General features: G+C 42.8%; 1 protein-coding gene across 1 annotated transcript in view; it reads left to right on the top strand.

Moving 5' to 3' along the window:
- Window positions 1–24073, top strand: part of CHD5 (chromodomain helicase DNA binding protein 5) — a 192126-nt gene that overhangs the window by 48390 nt on the left and 119663 nt on the right. The window contains 5 exon segments of the mRNA XM_030222487.1: window positions 610–813; window positions 3499–3710; window positions 11951–12082; window positions 13122–13230; window positions 15895–16086. Of these exon segments, the coding sequence (XP_030078347.1) occupies window positions 610–813; window positions 3499–3710; window positions 11951–12082; window positions 13122–13230; window positions 15895–16086 (849 nt within the window).

The following is a 24073-nucleotide window of genomic DNA, read 5'->3' as shown; positions in this document are numbered from 1 at the left end:
TAGGGGGGGGGGGCGGTGGGTGCGATCCGCCCTGGGTGCATGCCGATGGGGGGGTGCCGCGAGCTCCTGTCCTCCGTTGTTCCATGCTTCTTCTCTGCCCCGGAACAGGTTACTTCCTGTTCTGGGGCAGAGAAGAAGCATGAAACAACGGAGGACAGGCGCGCGCAGTACCCCCCTCCAGCGGCGTGCACCCGGGGGGGAGTTCCTTCATGAGGGTGTCCTTTTGCCGGGGGGGGGGGGTCCGTGCTGCGTCCGGGGGGGGGGGGGGCGCTGCACCCGGGGGGCGGGGCGCATCGGCGATCTGCCCCGGGTGTCAGCCCCCTAGGAACGCCACTGCTACAGGGTAACATCCAGGCACAGGCATTTACTTCAGCTATAGGGCTGATGTAAGTGATTGTGCCTTAATATGTTCATTGTTTTCAGTCATTTTTCCTATCATTGTATACAGAAAAGTAGACACCTACTGAATAGGCTTGCAATAGATATCATAACCAGTACCTATAGTGTGTGCTCTGTTATAGAACTACCCCCCCCCCCCCCCCCCCACACACACACACACAATCTGGTTTTCATGCTTATTTGTGCTTTTCTGTTTCTATATTTCTGCAGTGTCCTCCTTTAACTGGGAAAGTACAACGAATTCTGCATTGGATATGGCAAGAGCCCCCTCCTCCATTCTCATCTGTGCCGCCTGCTGATAACGACACCACTGCCCCTCCACCCAAACCTTTGGAAGGTATTCCAGAGAGAGAATTCTTTGTGAAATGGGCAGGACTCTCCTACTGGCATTGTTCGTGGGTCAAAGAGCTGCAAGTAAGTCTTTTTTGAGTTCTCAGTGCCTGCATAGTAGATAACATAGTAGATGATGGCAGAAAAAGACCTGCACGGTCCATCCAGTCTGCCCAACAAGATAAACTCATATGTGCTACTTTTTGTGTATACCTGATCTTGATTTGTACGTGCCATTTTCAGGGCACAGACCGTAGAAGTCTGCCCAGCACTAGCCCCGCCTCCCAACCACCAGCCCCGCTTCTCACCACCGGCTCTGCCTCCCAATCTCCGCTAAGCTTCTGAGGATCCATTCCTTCTGAACAGGATTCCTTTATGCATATCCCACGCATGTTTGAATTCCGTTACCGTTTTCATCTCCACCACCTCCCGCGGGAGGGCATTCCAAGTATCCTCCACTCTCTCCGTGAAAAAATACTACCTGACATTTTTCTTGAGTCTGCCCCCCTTCAATCTCATTTCATGTCCTCTAGTTCTACCACATTCCCATCTACGGAAAAGGTTTGTTTGCGGATTAATACCGTTCAAATATTTGACTGTCTGTATCATACCACCCCTGTTTCTCCTTTCCTCCAGGGTATACATGTTCAGGTCAGCAAGTCTCTCCTCATACGTCTTGTAACACAAATCCCATACCATTCTCGTAGCTTTTCTTTGCATGAAACGATTGCCCCCAATCTTTCTTTGCCTTTAGACAAAAATCTATGATATATTGCAAACAATGGAGTCAAACGTCAGCAGAGCTAGCCTCTATTTAAAGTTAGATGCTGTAAGATGGTGCTGAATATGTTTGTTATTTGAACCTGGGTGCCTTGATTCTCAACCCACTGCTCTAACGGTTAAGCTATCCCTCAACTCTGCATGGATATCAATGTGGCCATTTTATAACATGAAACTAGCAAATTAGATGATATAAAACTTTAGAAAGAGCTCAAACATAAGCATCAAAGAACAATATTGCTCCTTTCTCTCAGAAATTTAACGGACCTCAGGGATGTCACTCAGAGGTTCAAAGATCATCATTACCTCCAAGATTCACACACCCACCTCACTGGTCCATAGATGCTTTTTTAACGTATTATATTCTCAAAACATTCATCTAATTAATTATATTTTTAAAATACACTCAATAAAGTAATAATTCTCCCAGTTGATCAGGGGATCTTGCCCAACATGTTTGAGCCAAAGGCTGTATCAAGGAATTTTCCCTTAACTTGCCGACCACATCGTCCTGACTGGTAATGGTCTTTGAAGGGTTGACATCCAGTCTTGACATCCAGAGGTGCCCAGTTCAAATCCCACTGCTGTTCCTTGTGACCTTGGGCAAGTCACTTAACCCTCCATTGCCTCAGGAACAAACTTAGATTATGAGTCCTCCAGGGACAGGGAAATATCCAATGTACCTGGATGTAACTCACCTTGAGCTACTACTGAAAAAAAAGTGTGAACAAAATATAAATAGATAGTAATGATTAGTGAATGTTAACTGGATAACACAGGGTTAATGCAGGATCACTTACCACCTCCTATTTAACTTTTTCCAGGTAGCACAAGCTTACATGAAAATTAGCACATGACCTGAAAATGAAAATATACAGAAACCCTTTTAAAAACCTACCATGTTAAATCTGGGCTTAGCACACAGGAAAATAGTGTATCGAGTAGCACCCATTGTAACCAAATTTCAAAGGCAAACTACCCTGGCTGTTCCCCTCCAAAAATACTAGGATTAGGGGGTTTGCAAGGAAGCTACTAAGTAGTAAATTTAAAACGAATCAAAGAACATATTTTTTCACTGAACAAGTAATTAAACTCTGGAATTTGTTGCCAGAGAATGTGGTAAAAGCAGTTAGCATAGCAGAGTTTAAAAAGGTTTGGAAAATATCCTAAAAGAAAAGTCTTGGGACTTGGGAAAATCCACTGCAACTTCTAGGATAAGCAGGATAAAATCTGTTTTACTTTTCTGGGATCTTACCCCAGGTACTTGTGACCTGGATTGGCCACTGGTGGAAACAGGATGCTGGGCTTGATGGGCTGTCTGTCCCAGTATGGCAATGCTTATGTTCTTATGTAGCACCTACATATAAAGTATGTGCTATTGAAGATATGTCCTTAGGTACAGAATAGTACATAGCAGGCTTAGCCCATGGTGCAACCTCACCTTGAGTATTGCATTCCGTTCTGGTCGCCGTATCTCAAAAAAGATATAGCGGAATTTCCAACAGTGGCCAATCCAGATCACAAATACCTGGCAAGATCCCAAAAAAGTACAAAACATTTTATACTGCTTATTCCAAAAATAGTGGATTTTCCCCAAGTCCATTCAATAACGATCTATGAACTTTTCCTTTAGGAAGCCGTCCAAACCTTTTTAAAACTCCGCTAAGCTAACCGCCTTTACCACATTCTCTGGCAACGAATTCCAGAGTTTAATTACACGTTGAGTGAAGAAAACTTTTCTCTGATTCATTTTAAATTTACTACATTGTAGCTTCATCGCATGCCCCCTAGTCCTAGTATTTTTTGGAAAGTGTAAACAGACGCTTCATATCTACCCGTTCAACTCCACTCATTATTTTATAGACCTCTATCATAGATATTGAAATGCTAGATATTTCTCCATTTTAAATGGGCTTTTTTTTTTTATTTAAAAAGGTGCTTAATAAAACCTTTAATTTTTTATTCATCTTTTGGTTGTTACCTATGAAGCTGGAGTTGTATCATACCGTGATGTTCAGAAACTACCAAAGAAAAAACGACATGGATGACCCGCCACCATTTGACTACGGCTCTGGAGATGAGGATGGCAAAAGTGAGAAGAGAAAAAACAAAGACCCCCAGTATGCAAAGATGGAGGAAAAGTATTATCGATATGGCATTAAACCAGAGTGGATGATGATCCATAGGATAATGAACCACAGGTAAGAAAAAAGGAAGACAGACAGTGAACAAAGATAATATGACAGAACATAGAGGGATAGTAAAGTTCAGGTTAGAAAGCAAGACTGCATTCTTCATAAAACAGTTTATTATAATAGCATTTAGCTGGTTCTTTATGCATTTTCTAACTTATCATTAACCAGATCTTCGAGTGATTAAAGGAGTTGATTCATGTTCCTTAGTAAGAATTACCATGCAGAACTAATGGAACTTTCTTTCTAGGATACTTGTGAATGTGTGTCAACGTAGATAAGTGATTTCCCCCCCCCCCCTCCCAAAAAAGAAAACATTCGTGTTGAGATCCTTTTGGAACCCCTGACAACATGACATGCATAGGACACCAACACAAAAAATGATGGAGGGAGACACACAGATACTGGGATGCACATACAGATATGGTGAACTCATAAGCCTTCTTTTCTTCTTTTGAAAAGTCATGAGGACAAAAATTGCCATATTGGTTTATTGATTTATTTATAAAAAATATATAGCCTGCTCCATCCATGCATCTAGATCGGTTACAATTCCATATACATAATATAAGACAAAAAAAGTACAATTATTTTATGTATATGAAATATAAACCTAATAAATAAACTAAGATATATTAAAATTCTCAAAATAACAAAAATATATTACCACATAAATGCTAAATGTAATCAAAAAGCAATGAAACCTAACCCTATTATAAGATTTTACAATATAGCAATTGCATCCTAGTACCCACTGCTAATTCATCAACATGTTATCGTGACAAGTCTGTATTAATAGGTTTTCAGTGATTATTCCAGATTTCTTAGATGTTGCACTGCAGCAAAAGGGATGCACTATCCTTTTATAACATGAAAGCATCAACTACATTTATTATAGCAATTCTGTGTCATTTCCCCGCTGAAACAACACAAAACATAGGGTCCCTTTTACAGAGTGCTGGTAAGCCCAACGCAAGCTTACCACTCTTCCACTCTTCCGGGACTATCGCCGGCCCAACTCGGCTGCCGTCAGTAGTCCCGCCCCAAGGGCATGCCATTTCCAGGGGAAAAAAGAAAACTTCTGGGAATGGCTTGTGCAGTGATAACCCAGCAGTAATCGGGCATCGCCGGGTACTGCCCGGTTACCACCAGGTTAGTGTGGGAGCCCTTATCACCACCTCAGTGGGTGGTGGTAAGGGCTCCCCACCACATGGCCACACGGTAAGAGTTATCTCACCGCATGGCCACTTTTCTTTTAGCTTTTACCGGCTGAGGAAAAAACGGCCCTGGTGCATGGGAAAAATGGCCCCCGCCGCTAGCACAGGACCCCATAATGAACTGTTGCATTTGTCATGCTAAAAATGAAATGAGCAGAAAAAATGACAATGAAACAAAACAACATTTGGATAGAATGTTTGTACGTTTGGGAAGCGTGGACAGGATGCTGGGCTCGATGGACCCTTGGTCTTTTCCCAGTGTGACATTACTTATGTACTTATGTCCTCTACTTGGCTCACTTTTATTACATAGAGCAGTGATTTAACCTATTGTGATGTCATAGTGGCTCATTCCACCAATAAGAGCCAACCTCATTAGTGATGTCACAATGGCTTGATTGTATAGAATGTTTGTACGTTTGGGAAGCTCGCCAGGTGCCCTTGGCCTGGATTGGCCGCTGTCGTGGACAGGATGCTGGGCTCGATGGACCCTTGGTCTTTTCCCAGTGTGGCATTACTTATGTACTTATGTCCTCTACTTGGCTCACTTTTATTACATAGAGCAGTGATTTAACCTATTGTGATGTCATAGTGGCTCATTCCACCAATAAGAGCCAACCTCATTAGTGATGTCACAATGGCTTGATTGTATAGAATGTTTGTACGTTTGGGAAGCTCGCCAGGTGCCCTTGGCATGGATTGGCCGCTGTCGTGGACAGGATGCTGGGCTCGATGGACCCTTGGTCTTTTCCCAGTGTGGCATTACTTATGTACTTATGTAACCTCAAAATACCGGGAAAACAACTTGAAAAACAAAATGAAATGTATTTTGTTTTCCATAGACACTGCTATACAGTAGTTGTATATCATAAGCCAGGTTTACACAGCGCTCTCCATGTAACTGAGCTCTGGAAATCTCTCAAGTGCAAACTCACGCCCAGGAGCATTGGACTAGGTAACACAGGAAAAAACAAACAAGGAAAGATTCAATTTTTAAGCAAATCTTAAAAATATGAAAAGGGCTATTAATTTTGGTATGACCAACTAAATAGTTTACTTGTCTGGCAAAGGAGCTGTCCAGACCATAGTGCTGAACAGCAGTCCAAAGCACTTTAATGAATCATTCTTGATTTAATCAGGAGTAAAGAAATTTCACAAGAATTTGTGACTGGAAATTGGATTCATATTTAATTAGATTTAGAATTTTCACAAATCTAACACACTTGAGTAAAAGGACTCCAAAATGAAACAAACCTGTTTTTTATATACATTTTTCATTTTGTTTTCTAACATTGCATGTCCCAATGTTTCAGATTCGATTGATGTATGATTCATCATATTTAATCATCCAAGCAGTTTACATAATAAAAAGACTTCACTGTTTATAGAGAAAAAAATGCTTGCCCACAAATAAAACCTTTCACCAAAATAAGCAGTTTTAAAATGACCCCCTCAAGAAACAACTCATATGGCACAAGCTTGTCCTCATCTGATGTCAAAAAAACTTGTTTTCATTTTTCTCTTTTTGTTATTTCTTCCAAAGGTCTTCACAAGGCTGTGAAATATGCAACAGCTCTCCAGTGACCTTTCTAGCCTCCTTGGGCACTCGCAGCAATGGTTAATTATATTTTCATTTGGAACAAAACACATACTCGGGATCTGTGGACTGCCTTTGACGGTGAAAGTCAAACGTTATGGGTTTTATGAGGCCTTAAATTTGCTGTTTGCTAATTATAATATTCAAAAAGCTGATGCCAACCTGAATAGGCGATTTGTGAGAATCCCAGTAAATCTGCCAGGGTCTGTGCATGGGGAAAGAAATGTTTCATTTTCAAAATGATGCATCCTATCAATCACTCGGGTTACATATTCCATTAGAGCTGGTGCCTCATGATTTTATTGCCACAACTGTTTCCATGGCAACGCTTTATTACTGTATTTCCCCCCACATGTATGCTGTTGGCGCACAATGATAGAACTCGTATTATGGCAGGCAAAGCAGCATCTTCATACCGGGTTGGAAAATTGTCTCTATATAATTTGCTACGTTTGTTGGTCAGTCTGCCAGTCATGCTCCAAAAAGGAATGCTTATGCTGTCTTTTTAGGACATTTACTGATTGCTTTTCATTCTTTAGGATCTACTCTTTGCGTTTCACCAAAAATTGTCCCATAGTAACTTTAATTTATTGAACATGAAATATATGTAAAGAAGGAAGCTGCCTATGCATTTCATAGATTAAAACTCTATTTATGCACAGTCTTGTGGACTTTGCCTGGTTTCCCCTGCCCATAGCAAACAACATTCACACTTTTACTTACTGAGGAGAGGGCCCTGCCAGGCTTGAAGACAGGGCTAAGAGAGTGAGGGGCCAACACACAGCAGCACTTGTAAAATACAGGTGCCATGGTCATGGGAAAATTTACCATGTCTCAAACACGACCATTGCACAAAGGGGACTGCATGCAAATGAGATTCCCAGATCCTGTTTTGAACTTCGGTCACTGTTTGCCAACCAGAGCTGCCAAATGCGTTTGACAGCTTGCCAGGAAGTTTTTTGAAGTGCGCAGGGGAGGGGGGGCTCGAGCGGGGGTCCAACGGAGTCCAGCGGACCCCCTCTTGAGCCCCTCCCTTTGCACGGCTCCACAAACTCCCTATGGTCTAGTGACCCCTCCCGCAACTTCCACTAAATAATCCCTGCTGGTCTAGTGGACCCTGACCACCTCCCACTGATCCCCACTGCACCTCAGGTAACAATTCCCTGGTGGTCCTGTGGATGCCAAGCCCCCCTGCATCCTCTCCTGGCCTCCCCAAGCAAAATCACCCTGGTGGTACAGTGGATCTGAACCCCCTGCATCCCTCCCAGTCCCCTCTCCCAGCAAAGATGTACCCCCTCCCCTCCCTATACCTTAAAAAGTTGGAGGCAGGAGTACAGGAGCAACACCTCCTCCCTCCTGTCTCTGGGCCCACCTGGAAGAAAATGGTGGCACCAAGCCCCTGCCCAGTGCATCCTGGGATGCACTGGGCAGGGGCTGAGCATTGCCTCCAAAGTTTAAAGGTATGGAGAGGGGAGTGAGGGAGATCACTAGACCACCAGGGTGCATCTTTGCTGGGAGGACTGGGGCAGGGTTAGGGGATTGGAGTCCACTGGACCACCAGGGAATTTTTTTAATATTCAGGGGTGCCCAGAGGTGGTATCTGTGGAGGAGGAGGTGCCGGGGTGGTCGGGAAGGGGTCAGGAGGGGAAAGGTAGGGAGCACAATCCTGCCTGTTTTTGTTTCCCTCCTCTCCAACAGCTCCAGAGCAGCCATAAAATTAGCTTGTTAAAGCTAGGCACTTAGGAGCTGGACATTGCCTGGAATGCTCATTAAAATACTAATGAGCTCATTGTAATACATTTGCATGGGGTTCTCGGTGGCTGCTAATGGCACACGTTAGAGCCACAGAAAACCCCTTTGTGCATTAGTCAGTAGATAATGTTTGCTTTAGACTGGCTACAACCAGTCTAAAGCAAACGTTGACAACACGATGAGCTTCATGCATTGGGCCTTGAATGTATTTGAGGAAATGCATTTTTCATGTCATTTTTGACTGATCTTTATACTAGTATATATACGTGGGATGTGCATAAAGGAATCCTGTGCAGCAGGAATGGATCCTCAGAAGCTTAGCCGAAATTGGGTGGCGGAGCAGGTGGGGGAAGAGAGGTTGGTGGTTGGGAGGCGAGGATAGTGGAGGGCAGAGTTATACAGTCCGTGCCAGAGCCGGTGATGGGAGGCGGGACTGGTGGTTGGGAGGTGGGAAATACTGCTGGGCAGACTTGTACAGTCTGTGCCCTGAAAAAGGCAAGTACAAATCAAGGTAAGGTATATACATATGAGTTTATCTTGTTGAGCAGACTGGATGGACCGTGCAGGTCTTTTTCTGCCGTCATCTACTATGTTACTATGTTACTATGATGATTTATAATGAGTCATGTCAACAGCTGTGATTTTAGTGGCAGTGAGATTTGAATATTTTATTTTAATTGTTTATATTATGTGTTTTAATGTTTATTATTATGTATGGTATTTGTAATCTGCTTAGAATGTGAACTAATGCGTGGTATAAATTCTGTAAATAAATAAATAAATTGTGTACATTAGGGAAATAGATCCCAAATTTAGCTCTGGAGAACCTAAGATAGGCCTGCTTACCAATGTAATTAAACTATGCAAATCGACCAGGTTCTCCGTAGACATATCACAAACCAGACCTATTGTAGCTTCTTAGAACTGTCTTTGTATCAAAGAAGGTGAATTCACATGGACAGATAAATGCAAGGATTACTATTCATTATGCTGCCAATCTCTTGTTTAAGCAAAGAGTCTGGGAGATTCTTTTAATGCCTGCCGTGCTTCATTCACTCACATCTGACGTATTCTGGTTTTATGCCCCTTTTGAGATCTGCGCTTTAGACTTTACGTACATCATTTTACAGTTTACGCTTAGAAAGCTTTGTGCGTAATTTCTAATTCGTGCCAATTAGTGTCAATAATTGCTTGTTATTGCCCATTTGGCTTGTTAATCAATTAAGTTGCACACATACCTGTGGTTCAAATGTCAACATATTATCCAATATTATTCCCCAAACTTTAAGTTGAGTAACAAATGAATATTTATTTCCATCTTTTGTTAATTCTGAGGTTGGGTTGAAATTATATTATGGCTGCCAAGTGGATACAGATTTGCAGGATAGAGATGATCCAGTCTTGGGTTTACATGCCGGGACTTGCTTTTCTTAGGGAATGTAATGGGGAAATCAGAACTACAAGTCCCTGCATGCAACGGTGTAAACCCAGGACTGGACCAAACCTGACCTGCGAATCTGGATCCAATTGGCAGCCTTAGATTATATAGAGACCCTAAATACAAGATGTTTTAGAACTGATATTCAGACCGCAGGAGTTAGACTGTCTAACTCTCATGGTCTGCGTAAGCCATTTTCAGTTATTTTTGGCCAGTTTGAAGATAACCAGCTATGTCGATATTCAGACTTAGCCGGATATCCTCAAACCGGCCAAAGGTATTCCAGGGTTTGACGCAGCCAAATCAAGCAGCTAAACCCACATTAAAAATTGGCAGATAGACAGTTATATCACATGATATAACTGGCTAATTGCTAACCGGGGATATTCAGTGGGGGATAGCCGGTTATCCTCTGCAGAATATCGGCAGATAGCCGGTTAAGCACTATTTAACCGTTCTGACTGGTTAAATAGTGCTGAATATTGGGCAATTCATATTTTTCCATATTCAGTTTTAAATGGTGAGAAAGCAACCAGTTTTACACCAATTGTAAACACTGACAAAGGGTAGATGTGAAGCGTCTGTTCACGCTTTCCAAAAATACTAGGACTAGGGGGCATGTGATGAAGCTACAATGTAGTAAATTTAAAACAAATCGGAGAATATTTTTCTTCACTCAACGTGCAATTAAACTCTGGAATTTGTTGCCAGAGAATGTGGTAAAGTCGGTTAGCTTAGCGGAGTTTAAAAAAGGTTTGGACGGTTTCCTAAAGGAAAAGTCCATAGACCGTTATTAAATGGACTTGTGGAAAATCCACTATTTCTGGGATAAGCAGTATAAAATGCTTTGTACATTTTTGGGATCTTGCCGGGTATTTGTGACCTGGACTCTGGATTGGCCACTGTTGGAAACAGGATGCTGGGCTCGATGGACCTTTAGTCTTTCCAAGTACTTATGTACTTATGTAATCATTCTCTGTGACAGTGCTGAGAAAATGTGCATTTATATTCACAAAATGAGAAAGATAAACATGTTTTTCTGCCAGTTTTCAACCCATGGAAAGTTTTGACGTTTTATTTTCTAAAATGGATGTTTATGCCCCCCCCCCCCCCCCCCCCACCCACACACACACATTTGGCACATAAATATCCATTTCTCCTGTGCTTTAGAGCAGCCTCTATGTCAGCAGATTCTGTTCTAAAATACTAGTGATCTTGAGACATCCTGACCTGGACGTCTCAATTCTGACTTCTATGTCCTGTCTAATACTACTACTACTACTATTAAACATTTCTATAGCGCTACTAGACTTACGCAGCGCTGTACAAATTAACATGAAAAGACAGTCCTTGCTCAATAGAGCTTGCAATCTAAATTGGACAGATGAACAGACAGCTAGGGGTGGGGAAATTGCAGTGGTAGGGGTGATAAGTGAGGGTGTTGAGTAAAAGAGTCATGGTTAGGAGTCGAAAGCAGTAGCAAAGAGGTGGGCTTTAAGCCTAGACTTGAAGACAGCCAGAGACTGAGCCTGACGTACTGGCTCAGGGAGTCCATTCCAGGCATAGGGAGCAATGAGATAGAAGGAACGGAGCCGGGAGTTAGCAGTGGGGGAGAAGGGGGACGACAGGAGACATTTACCCAGCGAACGGAGTTCACGGGGAGGAGTGTAGGGAGAGATGAGAGCGGAAAGATACTGAGGAGCTGCGGAGTGTCTAAAATGGGGCAGCCTGTCTTGGTGTGTAAAAAGGTAAATTCTGGCAAAAAGTACGTCAAAATGGAGTGAATTCTATAAATGACACCTAAACAATTGATGCCTACCCCCCCCCCCCCCCAGTTAAGCGCTATTCTATAAGTTGCTCCTTTTTTTGGGACGCGTGTAAAATTTTGGCATGTGAATTTCAATTTAATTAGTGCCAATAAATTGCTTGTTAAAAAGCAAATATTGGCACTAATTAGCTCATTATTCAATTAAATGCGTGCAAATTGGGCGCACGCCCAAATTTGTGTGCGCATTTTTGGGTGACTTTTATAGAATCAGGGGTACTATGTACAAAATTGCAATGGTAAAATGTGTGTGTCTGTAAAAGAGGTTGGCAACACTGCCCAAAGGTCCTGCCATGCTTGGCACTGAAGGTGATCATGATTGTACCACCAATTTTAAGAATGTACACAGAAAGAAAGAAATCAATCAGGCTTTCCTGCCTATGTTGTTGATGCTTGCTTTTCTCATTCTTTCTGTTCTAGTTTTGATAAAAAGGGAGATGTCCATTACTTGATCAAGTGGAAGGATCTGCCATATGACCAGTGTACGTGGGAGATCGATGACATCAATATCCCAGAGTATGAAACCTTGAAGCAGGCTTACTGGAACCACAGGTACAACTTAGGGTGTTCCGAGGGGAGATTATGGCAGATAAAGTACTCATTAAGATCATTATCCAGGTCATGCATATAATTGGAGTTTTTTCCAACAAGTGTTTATTGTGAATTGTCTGGTATGGCACCGTGGAACTGTTTATTTTCAACATTAAAGGTTTCGCATTGTTTCTTGATGCCTATTGCTGATAATAAATGGAAATAAAGCAAAAGAAAGGAAAAATAAGTTGATACCTTTTATTTGGACTAACAATACATTTTTTTGACAAGTTTTCAAAGGCAGAGCCCTCTCCCTCAGGTTGGTTATAAGCAAAAGCTGACAAAATCAAAATATATATAGTGAAACACCAAAAGCATTCTAATGACAGTCTCAAGGGAGTTCTTATTTTCCTTTCGTTTGTTTTACTTTGTTTTATTTGTATTACCATAGATTATTTAAAAAAAAAAAGTGGGAATATGAGCCAGGCTATCCAATAACTGGAAACAAAATGAAGTTTAAAATAAACAGCGTTTAATCATTTTCAAACTAATCATAATAAAACAATTCAACATTGACATTGTTTTATTATGATTAGTTTGAAAATGATTAAACGCTGTTTATTTTAAACTTCATTTTGTTTCCAGTTATTGGATAGCCTGGCTCATATTCCCACCTTTTTTTTTTATATTTTACGCTTCGTGGGATCTATTGAGTTCTCCACGCACGTGGATTCTCTTTAGATATTACCACAGATTAACATGGCTACCACCCTACTTATTCCATCACTGAATAGTTGTATATCGTGAATAACACAAATGACAGAGGCAGGAGGTCCATTAAAGGCCAGGCAATTGAATGAGCTTGTGAGAACCAGAGTCCTAGTTGCATCTGACAGTGTGGGCTCTGGACCTCGAAAGTGCATGCCTCAATACATTGGTTAGTCTTTGCACCTGGATAGACTTTCAATGGAGCCGTGAAAACAGTTCAATATTATTTAATTTATGCATTTGTAAAGTAGGAACTTTGAATGATTTTGTAAGTTCCAATTATGTCTTTTAGAGAGCTGATGTTGGGAGAAGATGGGAGACCCCCAAAGTGTCTGTACAAGAAAGTGAGAAAATTCAGCGATGAAAAATTGGAGAAGCCACCATTAACCCCTATTGTTGATGTAAGTGGCAGATGTGGGGAAGTTGGTTATGCAAGTATAAAGACAGTTAATGGTGAATAATTAATCCCATGGATAGGAGAGCAAGGTTGCTGTTCAAATGCTAGCATTATTTTAGATCCACCAAAGAAGCTGAAATCTAATTAGAGCAAACCTGTATCAGACCCTCAAACGTTTGGCTGTAGGTCCATAAGAACCTCAAGGACATCAAAATATTCGTGAACATGTGGGGTGAGTTCTAGAAAGTGCATCAAAATTTAAGTGTCAAAGAGCAGTGCTTTGAGTGCAAATTCTATAACAGAAGTTCCTTGAGGAGAAGTCCATAATCTGTTATAGAGATGGACATGGGGGAAGCCACTGCTTGCCCTGGGATTGGTAGCATGGAATGTTGCTACTCTTTGGGGTTCTACATGGAATGTTTCTACTATTTGAGATTCTACGTGGAATGTTGCTACTAATTGGGTTTCTGCCAGGTACTTGTGACCTGGATTAGCCACTGCTGGAAGCATGATACTGGGCTAGATGGACCATTGGTCTTACCCAGTATGGCTTTTCTTATGTTCATTATAGAATACTAGTGTAAGTCAGCATTTATATGCTAACATTTAGGAATGCCCATTATACTATGTCAACGCATGCGTCTAATATAGCACTTTGGTGTGAAATGCAAGTAGTCTATAATCTAGATGTGTAAATGTTTGACATGCCCATTAATGCTTCTCCCCCGTTCATGCTCCCTTGCATTTGTGCTATGCAACTCATATTATAGAATACCTCTGAGTGCACAACTAGCAGTTACACGCATGAATGTTATATTCTACAATCAGCACGCAAATAATGCTTACGTTTATGTGCTAACGTTATAGAAGAGTGCATGGGGTTCTCAATCCAGTCCTGAAGACACACCTAGCCAGTCAGGTTTTCAGGATACCCACAATGAGTGTGCATGAGATAATTTGCATAGAATGGGTAAAGTGCATGCAAATTTATCTCATGCATATTCATTGTAGATATCCTGAAATCCTGACCAGATAAGTGTGTCCCAAGAACAGGGTTGAGATCCCCTGATAGAGGAAAACTACCTGGTTTTAGTTTTGTGACCTTAGACCAGGGGTTCTCAATCCAGTCCTTGGGACACCTAGACAGTCATATTTTCAGGATATCTACAATGAATATGCAGTTTACCAATTCTATGCAAATGATCTCATGCATATTCATTGTGGATATCCTGAAATCCTGACCAGATGAGTGTGTCCCAAGGACTGGGTTGAGATCCCCTGCCTTAGACCCACTATCCACAGACAAGGATCTATATAAGGGGTTCTTGACCCAGTCCTCACACACTCAGTCAGTCAGGTATTCATGGTGGGTATCCTGAAAACATGGCTGGCTAGGTGTGTCTCGAGACTAGGGGGCTAGTGTTCAAGTCCACTTTACTAAAGTACTCAAAAACGTATAAGGAAAAGCACATTGTAATCCGAGTGCAAACCAAATTATACACACTCAAGTCATGCAAATTGAGCAAACTTATAAAATCATAATCCAGGGTTGTCCAACCTCAGTCCTCGAGGGCCACAATCCAGTTGAGTTTTCAGGATTTCCCCCAATGAATATGCATGAGATCTATTTGCATGCATTGCCTCCATTGTATCCAAATGGATCTTAAGTATAATTATTGGGGACATCCTGAAAACCCAATCTGACAAGGCCCGAGATCGGACATCTGTGGTGTAATCACAAAAGCTTTATAAGATCCATGTCCTTATGCAATACAGGAGCAATTCTATAACTAAGAACTTCCACTTAGGTGCCCCAAGGCCATGCGGCAGAAGCCTATTCTGTGATGGAAACTGAATGCCCAGATTCCATTAGAATGTTAGCATTGGTGCGCCTAACATTTAGGGCCCCTTTTACAAAGCTGTGGTAAAAGGACCCCCTGCGGTAGCATTGGCATGCAGCAAATTCATGCACCGATGCTACCACAGGGCCCCTTTTACTAGAGCTGGTAAAGGGCTTTTTTTTTTAACAAAAAAAAAGGAACTGGCTGTGCGGTAAGTGAACCACTTGCCGCGCAGTCATTTCCCGGAGGATCCCTTACCGCCACCAATTTAGGAGGTGGTAAGGGTTCCAGCGCTAACCTGGTGGTAACTGTGTAGCGTGCAGGGCTGCTGAATTACCAGCGGGGAAGCCCCAAGTGCTAAAAAATAAAAAATATTTTTTAAGAGCTGGAAATGGCACACGCCGCACGTCCATCTTCGGCCCCCCCCAAAATAAAAGGCCTTTTTTTGCAGGTGCGCTGAGAAATGGGCCTGCGCGTGTCCAATACACATGTCTACACCAGCGTAGGCCATTTTTCAGCGCACCTTAGTAAAAAGACCTCTAAATAATTTTTTCAAGGTCACAAGGAGCCATGATGGGATTTGAACTGGGCTCCCTCATTCTCATCTCACTACTCTAATCATTAGGCTACTCCCCCAGAGTAGGCATGCAAATTTATCATACATATTCATTAGGAATATCCTAAAATCCCGACTGGTTAGTGGTCCCCCAGGACAGGGTTGAATATTTGTATTGTAAACAGCAAAACCTGGGGACTTGGATTTATTACCTATTGGGCAAAGGTCAAAATGAAGGTTCTAATGTGTTTTTTTTTTTGTTCCTTTCCAGCCTACGGTTAAGTTTGACAAGCAGGCATGGTACATTGATGCAACAGGAGGAACTTTGCATCCTTACCAGCTAGAAGGCTTAAATTGGCTGCGGTTTTCCTGGGCTCAAGGAACAGATACTATCCTTGCAGATGAGATGGGGTTGGGGAAAACTGTCCAGACCATTGTGTTTCTCTACTCCTTGTACAAAGAGGTGAGGTTCTTGTGATCTGTGCGGTATTCTTGTAATATGGCTTAAGAATGTGCAGGACAATTCTATATCAACTTCAGGGACAAATTAAAAACTTTTTTCTAAAATGTTTGTTAAAAAGTTCTGCTAATGGTAAGTCTTTGTTATTCCTAGTCTTCTTCTAATTTTATTTATTTTGTACTGTAAACCGCATTCAGCCAGCATGTTTAAGTACCCCATTGCCTGTATTTATTCTTATATTTGGTCATTTTACTATTGTTACGCTGTTAACAACATTGTAAGTTTTATGTTAAAGTGCTGCACACTGCCTTGGGTGAATCGCTTCATAAAGGCAGTTAATAAATCCAAACAAAGAAAGCAATTAGCTTAGCAGGGTTTAAAAAAGGTTTTAGATGGCTTCCTAAAGGAGAGGTCCTAAAGGAGAAGAGTGGAGGAGTGGCCTAATGGTTAAGGTGGTGGACTCTGGTCCTGGGGAATTGAGGAACTGAGTTCGATTCCCACTTCAGGCACAGGCAGCTCCTTGGGACTCTGGGCAAGTCACTTAACCCTCCATTGCCCCAGGTACAAATAAGTACCTGTATATAATATGTAAGCCGCATTGAGCCTGCCATGAGTGGGAAAGCACAGGATACAAATGTAACAAAACAAAACGTAGACCATTATTAAAATGGACTTGAGGAAAATCCACTGCTTATTTCTAGATATGCAGCATAAAATGTATTGTACTTTTTTGGGATCTTGCCTGGTACTTGTGACCTGGATTAACCATTGTTGGAAACAGGTTGCTGGCCTTGATGGACCTTCGGTCTGTCCCAGTATGGCAACACTTATGTAAATATCTTGATCATATCACCATGATACTATATTCTATTATATTCTATACACAGCTTTTATTCCAGTATAACTCTACTGGATTCAATGCGGAATACAAAAAGAAAGAAACATCTCAACAAGATGGAATTACTATATAACACATTAAAACAGAAAGAAACTAAATTAAACAAATTCTACCTGTCATAGTTTTATTTACATTTCACTCATTCTATATAATGTTTCCCACTTTTATATTTTATCTCCTGCCAACCAATTTCCTACACAGCCTCCCCCAACAAACACCTCATCTCTCCCCCTCTGATAGTATGGCCCACTGATTCAAGCTCCCACCCTAAATCTGCCCCCCCCCCAAACAGATACCCCAGCCGCTTGAAATAAACCTCCCACCCCACCAACAGGCCCCTGGAACATCCCAAGGCTATTCCTGGCGTCTGAAGTCTGATTTTGTTTTTTATAGAGTAGATGCTTTCATAACAATGGTTGCTATAATTTATCATGTTTAGGCTGTTGACTCTATGGGAGACTGTGCTTTCTGTGGATATTGTTATTTCACGGTTATCCTGTCGGGTATGGAAGAGTTTTTGAATCTGTTGCATTTCTTTCCCAAATTGGTTTTGTTGCACCCGCGAAGCGGTTTATAACATTTTTGGCTGTTGGTTTAGTTCAAAATTCTTTTTTGCACTTTCCCACTTAGTTTATCTTCTTGATTTTCTTTGGGACCCAAAAATCACTATGAAGCTGTTCTCTGCTCTTATTTTAAAATCCATTTGTGTGGCAATTATTTTAAACTAGTAAAAAAGGCCCATTTCTGACAAAGATGAAATGGGCGCTAGCAAGGTTTTCCTCGGAGTGTGTATGTTTGAGAAAGTGTGTGTGAGAGAGAGAGAGAGTGACTGTGTGAGTGAGAGAGAGTGAATGTGCGAGTGTGTGTATGTGACTGAGAAAGAGTGAGACTGGGTGCGAGTGTGTGTGTGAGCTTGAGAGTGTGTGCCAGGGCCCCCCTCCCTCCCAGTTCCAGGGTCCCCCCTCCCTCCTGCCCTCTGAGTTCCAGGGTTGTTGTCCCCCTCCCTCCCTCCCTCCGAGTTCCAGGGTCGTCCCCTCCCTGCCTCCCTCCCCTGCATTATGCTCTCTCCCCTGCATTCATCCATATGCAGGCAACGTCCTCTGTGCCCTGCCCCCTCCATCCATCCTTGTGCAGCATCTCTCCCCTTCCCCCTCCACCTCCCTCCCTCCCCCCTCTGAGTTCCAGTGTCTCCCTCCCTCCCAGTGTCCCCCTCCCTCTATCCCTCCGTCCCTCCCTCCCAGTTTCAGGGTCCCATGGAACTGGGAGGGAGGGGGGACGGAGAACGTTGGAGGAGTGACGTCAGCAGGTGGTTACGATCCCAGTGAGACACATTGGAATGTTGGAGGAGCAATTTATTATATTAGATCTATTGAAGCGGTAATTATTTTTTAGCAAACGACACTTAAAATTAATTGAATGATGTTTTCTGTTCAGCTGTTTTTATTTCAAATTCATTGTTGTGGTAATTACTTTTTAGAGAATAATACATGCAGTTGATGCATTTAGCACTTTTTGGTCCCTACTCACTATCCATGTTTAGGATTGTTTGCAAGTTTCTACAATAAAGAGCTGTTATCATTGGATTACTTGCTCTTGTGCCTGGTACCTTCCCAGGGTTTTTTTGCTACTGCTCGTGTTTTATGGGTTTCCTTTTGGTTTTCCGTTCTTGCTGATTTAGACCTCTGTGTAAACCCTTTGACTCTTTTCTTTTCTGGAGAAGTGCACGTAAACTAAAAAAAAAAAAAATAAACATCTTGTCATAAGGGGGCGGAGCTATGTGGGGCAGGGCCACACCAAACTGGTCTGCACAGGGCCCCGCAGTTGCTAAGACCGGCCCTGGGCTTGTAAACTGTTCTGCTGTATTTTATGAATTAGCAGTATATTATTTTTTTCCCCCAGAAATGTTATTGATTTTTCATAAAGAACAAATATACAAATTACAATGCAATACAGAAATTATGCATAGGGAAGAACATCATAGTATAATGAGAACATCGATATTAAACCAGTTACATCTTTTAATGTAGCGTGTGGATGTAGTCTTTGAGACTAATTTTATTATGGACTTTGAATTATGAAACCTTTAGAAAACTGATGGGTAAAATTTAAAGATTAAAAGATTAAAGAATTAAAATTAAAAAAAATATTGGATCAATGACCAACACATGCCCACCATAAGAAAGTGCCTGGCTCACGTATATAGCCTGAATGGTGGTGACATGAAGATCTGATAGATCCATTACACTACTCCCTTAAACATTTGTTGGTTGAGTTTAAATAAGAGTGGATAGGAGCTGGGTGTTATAGGATTGTGTATATATGATACCTTCTCCTTTGAGAAAAGACTGATACCGAAAATAGTAGTCTTTGAGAAGAGACCATATTAAATTCTTCTTATTGATAGCTCCTGTTAGATGTGCGGAGGCTAATTCAAACTTGAGGTACATCAGAACAGACTGCCACCAAAAATGTTCATTTAAAATACGCCAAAGTTTTCCAATTCGCAGTATATTAAACCAAATAAACCATATATGAGTTCCACATTTCCACTCAGTCCCATCTGACGTTTAATAATATAGTTTTATCATGTAAGAAGTTTTCTGAATGGAAAGGATTTATAAAGATAAATTTGCTTGGGAATTTCTTTTAAAAAGTGATGCTGGTGTCACCCACCGATTGATGCAACTGGAGGAACAATTTCCTCCAAGCTTAAATAGATTGTCCACAGCAGGAAAAATCCTCATGTTCCAACCCCAGAAAGCAGTAGCTTTGATTTTGAAATATAATTTAAACATGTGTCCTTAGTGTCTTCTGAACCGAAGGATATCAATAAAGTAGCTCGTGTAGTAATATCATCAAGGGATCTTCAAAAGGCTGAAAGGTCGGGACTGTCTGCAGTGATTACCGGATCAATTCTTGTTCTTACTGTGCCTTGAATTTGATATAGAATACAACTTTGAGAACAATACAATGGTCTCTAGAAGAATATTCAATACTTCTCATATATTTTATGAATACATCTCAAGGGAGTATGGGCCTGCTTTTGGAAAATTCATTATTCACAAGTTCTTTACTTTGTTGGCATTTTTGCAAGATTCCAGCTTATTGTTTAAGAACAAACAGTCTGATATTTGCTGCTCCAGGGGGCCCCCAAGGCTGAAATCTACATTCTCACGCTGACTACCCGTCCTTCAAGCTCACCCATTTTCTTCTCATAATCTCCAAATTTGGCTACTACTTTTGGGGGAAAAAGTGTTTAGTTGTGCAATAAGAACATAAGAGTAGCCATACTGGCTCAGACCAATGGTCCATCTAGGCCAGTATCCCGTTTTCCAAACAGTGGCCAAGCCAGGCAGAAATAGCAGCAACATTCCATGCTACCAATCCCAAGCAAGCAGTTGCTTCCCCATGTCTGTCTAAATTGCAGACTATAGACTTTTCCTCCAGGAATTTGTCCAAACCTTGCTGTTACTACATCTTCCAGCAATGAGTTCCAGAGCTTAGCATTTTTGTTCATTCCGAAGTAGGGCTTGTCATTTCAAAGCACTATTGTACCTGGTGATCTGCTGTAACACTAAACAACGCAAATTACTAAATTGATGTTATCAATAGAAATCAAACAAAATAAAACATGGGAAAGAAAATAAGATGATACCTTTTTTATTGGACACTAGTAAAAAAGGCCCGTTTCTGACACAAATGAAACGGGCGCTAGCAAGGTTTTCCTCGGAGTGTGTATGTTTGGGAGAGTGTATGTGAGAGTGACTGTTTGAGAGTCAGAGTGAAAGTGTGATTGTGTGAGAGAGAACGTGAGTCTGGGTGTGAGTGTGTGTGTGAGAATGAGAGTGTGTGCAAGTGTGTATGTGAGACACAGTGTGAGAGAGAGTGTGTGTGTGTGGGCGAGAGAGAGAGTGTGTGTGAGACACAGATTCTCTGTTTGAGTGAGTGTATGAAACCAAGCGAGTGTGTGAGTGACTGTGTGGCACATAGAGAGTGAATGTGATACAGTGTGAGACAGAGTGTGTGAGAGTGAGAGTCAGAAAGACATTGTATATGAGAGAGAGAGTGTGAGCCGTGCCCTCCCAATCCATGGCCATCTGTCCCCTGCCCCCTCCATTCATCCTTTTCCAGCAATTCCCCTCTGTCCCTGAGCCCTGCCCTCCCAATCCATGGCCATCCATGTTTGTCTGTCACCTGCCCCCTCCATTCATCCCTATCCAGCATTTCCCCTCTCTGCCTGAGGCCTGCCCTGCAATCCATAGCCATCCATGCCCATCTGTCCCCTCCATTCATCCCTATGCAGCAATTCCCCTCTCCCTGAGTCCTGCCCTTCCAATCCATGCCCATCCATGCTCCTCTGTCACCTGGCCCCTCCATTTTTCCCTATCCAGCATTTTCCCTCTCTGCCTGAGGCCTGCTCTGCAATCCATATCCATCCATGCCCATCTGTCCCCTCCATTCATCCCTATCCAGCAATTCCCCTCTCCCTGAGTCCTGCCCTTCCAATCCATGCCCATCCATGCTCATCTGTCACCTGGCCCCTCCATTTTTCCCTATCCAGCATTTCCCCTCTCTGCCTGAGGCCTGCTCTGCAATCCATATCCATCCATGCCCATCTGTCCCCTCCATTCATCCCTATCCAGCAATTCCCCTCTCCCTGAGTCCTGCCCTTCCAATCCATGCCCATCCATGCTCCTCTGTCACCTGGCCCCTCCATTTTTCCCTATCCAGCATTTCCCCTCTCTGCCTGAGGCCTGCTCTGCAATCCATATCCATCCATGCCCATCTGTCCCCTCCATTCATCCCTATCCAGCAATTCCCCTCTCCCTGAGTCCTGCCCTTGCAATCCATGCCCATCCATGCTCATCTGTCACCTGGCCCCTCCATTTTTCCCTATCCAGCAATTTCCCTCTCTCCCTGAGTCCTGCCCTCCCAATCCATGCCCATCCATGCTCCTCTGTCCCCTGCCGCCTCCATTCATCCTTTTCCAGCAAGTCCCCTCTCGCCCTTCCATGTTCCCCCCCCCTCGCATCCATGCTACGCTCTCTCCCATGTCCCAGCCTGGCCCGCCCTCTTCTCCCCCCCCCCTTCGCATCCATGCCCCCCCCCCTTCGCATCCATGCCTCGCATCCATGCCCCCCCCCTTCGCATCCATGCATCCCTTTTTTTTTTTTTAATTCTTTTTAACTTTACCTCCGTGGCGGTTCGTGCAGCGAAGCGTCAGGGAAGGAGGCGGCACTCCCGACGTCTAGCTTTCCCTTCGCTGTGTTCCGCCTTGTTTTGAAGGCGGAACACAGCGAAGGGAAGGCTAGACGTCGGGAGCGCCGCCTCCTTCCCTGACGTTTCGCTTCCGGATTTGTTTGTTTTGTCGCGAGGGCGGGGCAGAGACGGCAGGCTGAACCCTTCAGCCTCAGCCTGGGAGTGACGTCAGATGGCTTCAAGGCTTCAGGCTTCAAGGCTTCAAGGCTTCAGGCTTCCGGCTTCAAGCTTCCGGCTTCACAGAACGTTGTCCTCAGAACTCAGGCTTCCGGCTTCAAGCTTCCGGCTTCACAGAACGTTGTCTTCAGAACGTTCACGGTGCGTTTTATTATATTAGATAACTTAATACATTTCTTGATTAGCTTTCGAAGTTTGCCCTTCTTCCTCAGATCGGAAATAAGGGCAACCTTCGAAAGCTAATCAAGAAATGTACTAAGTTATGTCCAATAAAAAAGGTATCATCTTATTTTCTTTTCCATGTTTTATTTTGTTTGATTTCTATTGATAACCTTAAGAGTGGACTAACACGGCTACCACACTCCTTTAAATTGATGTTGAAATTCCTCACAATGTAGGGCTAAGGGTGAAGTAATTTTGACAGTATTAATTGCACTCTTATGTTCTACTAGTCTGACAAACAATGTTCTTGACCTTTGACCGACGTAAAGTTTGTTGCAAGGACAAATTATACAGTAAATCACGCATTCTGATTTGCAATTGGAATTGATTCTTAATTTATATGTGTCTTTTGTCAAAGGGTGTGTGAAAATGGTCGTTTCCATCATTAAATCACACATCGTACAGGCATTGCATTTCTTACGACCCGTGAAAACTTTATTCTTATGTTCTTAACACATTTTTAAAAGCACAGTAAAAACACATAAACGTAAATAAACATCAATGCACTACTACTTGCAAAGCCCCCACAAATGCACAACCGCAAACTCTCAACTGGAGAACGCCTGACATTGATATCAGGACCCATCCCACAGTTGAAAGCAAAAAACTAACCTCCTCCTGGTTGGCATTGTTCAAATGTGAAGGGCTCCCTCAACATTTTTCTCTTTTATTTATTGTAATTACTAAAATTTATAGACCACGTGGAGGGGAATAATCGAACATCGCCGGCGAAATAGGTCGCCGGCGATCTATTTTGGCGGCGGTGCAACAGCTGCCCGGAACCGTATTTTCAAAAAAGATGGCCGGCCATCTTTTTTTTCGATAATACGGTGTGGCCCGGCGAAATGCCTTGGATTTCGCCGGGTTTGAGATAGCCAGGAGTGTTTGTCTGCGATAATGGAAAAAACTGCTGGCGATCTCAAACCCGGCGAAATCCAAGGCATTTGGCCATGGGAGGAGCCAGCATTTGTAGTGCAATGGTCCCCCTCACATGCCAGGACACCAACCGGGCACCCTAGGGGGCACTTGAAACATCTTTTATAAACAACCAAATTAGCTTCCAGGTGCATAGCACCCTTCCCTTGTGTGCTGAGTCCCCCAAATCCCCCCCAAAACCCACTGCCCACAAGTGTGCACCATTACCCTAGCCCTAAGGGCTGAAGGGGGGCACCTACATGTGTGTACAGTGGGTTTTGGGGGGTTTGGGAGGGCTCAACATTACCCACCACAAGTGGAACAGGTAGAGGGGGGGGATGGGCCTGGCTCTGCCTTTCTGCAGTCCACTGCAACCAACAACAACTGTTCCAGGGACCTGCATACTGCTGTCAGGGTGCTGGGTATGCCATTTGAGGCTGGCATACAGGCTGGCAAAAAAGGTTTGTATTTTAATAATTTTAGTGTGGGAGGGGGTTGGCGACCACTGGGGGAGTAAGG

This window comes from Microcaecilia unicolor, chromosome 13 (genome assembly GCF_901765095.1).
Source record: "Microcaecilia unicolor chromosome 13, aMicUni1.1, whole genome shotgun sequence".
Taxonomy (NCBI): domain Eukaryota; kingdom Metazoa; phylum Chordata; class Amphibia; order Gymnophiona; family Siphonopidae; genus Microcaecilia; species Microcaecilia unicolor.
Note: the sequence above shows the minus strand (reverse complement) of the source record. Positions and strands in the feature narration are given on the sequence as shown.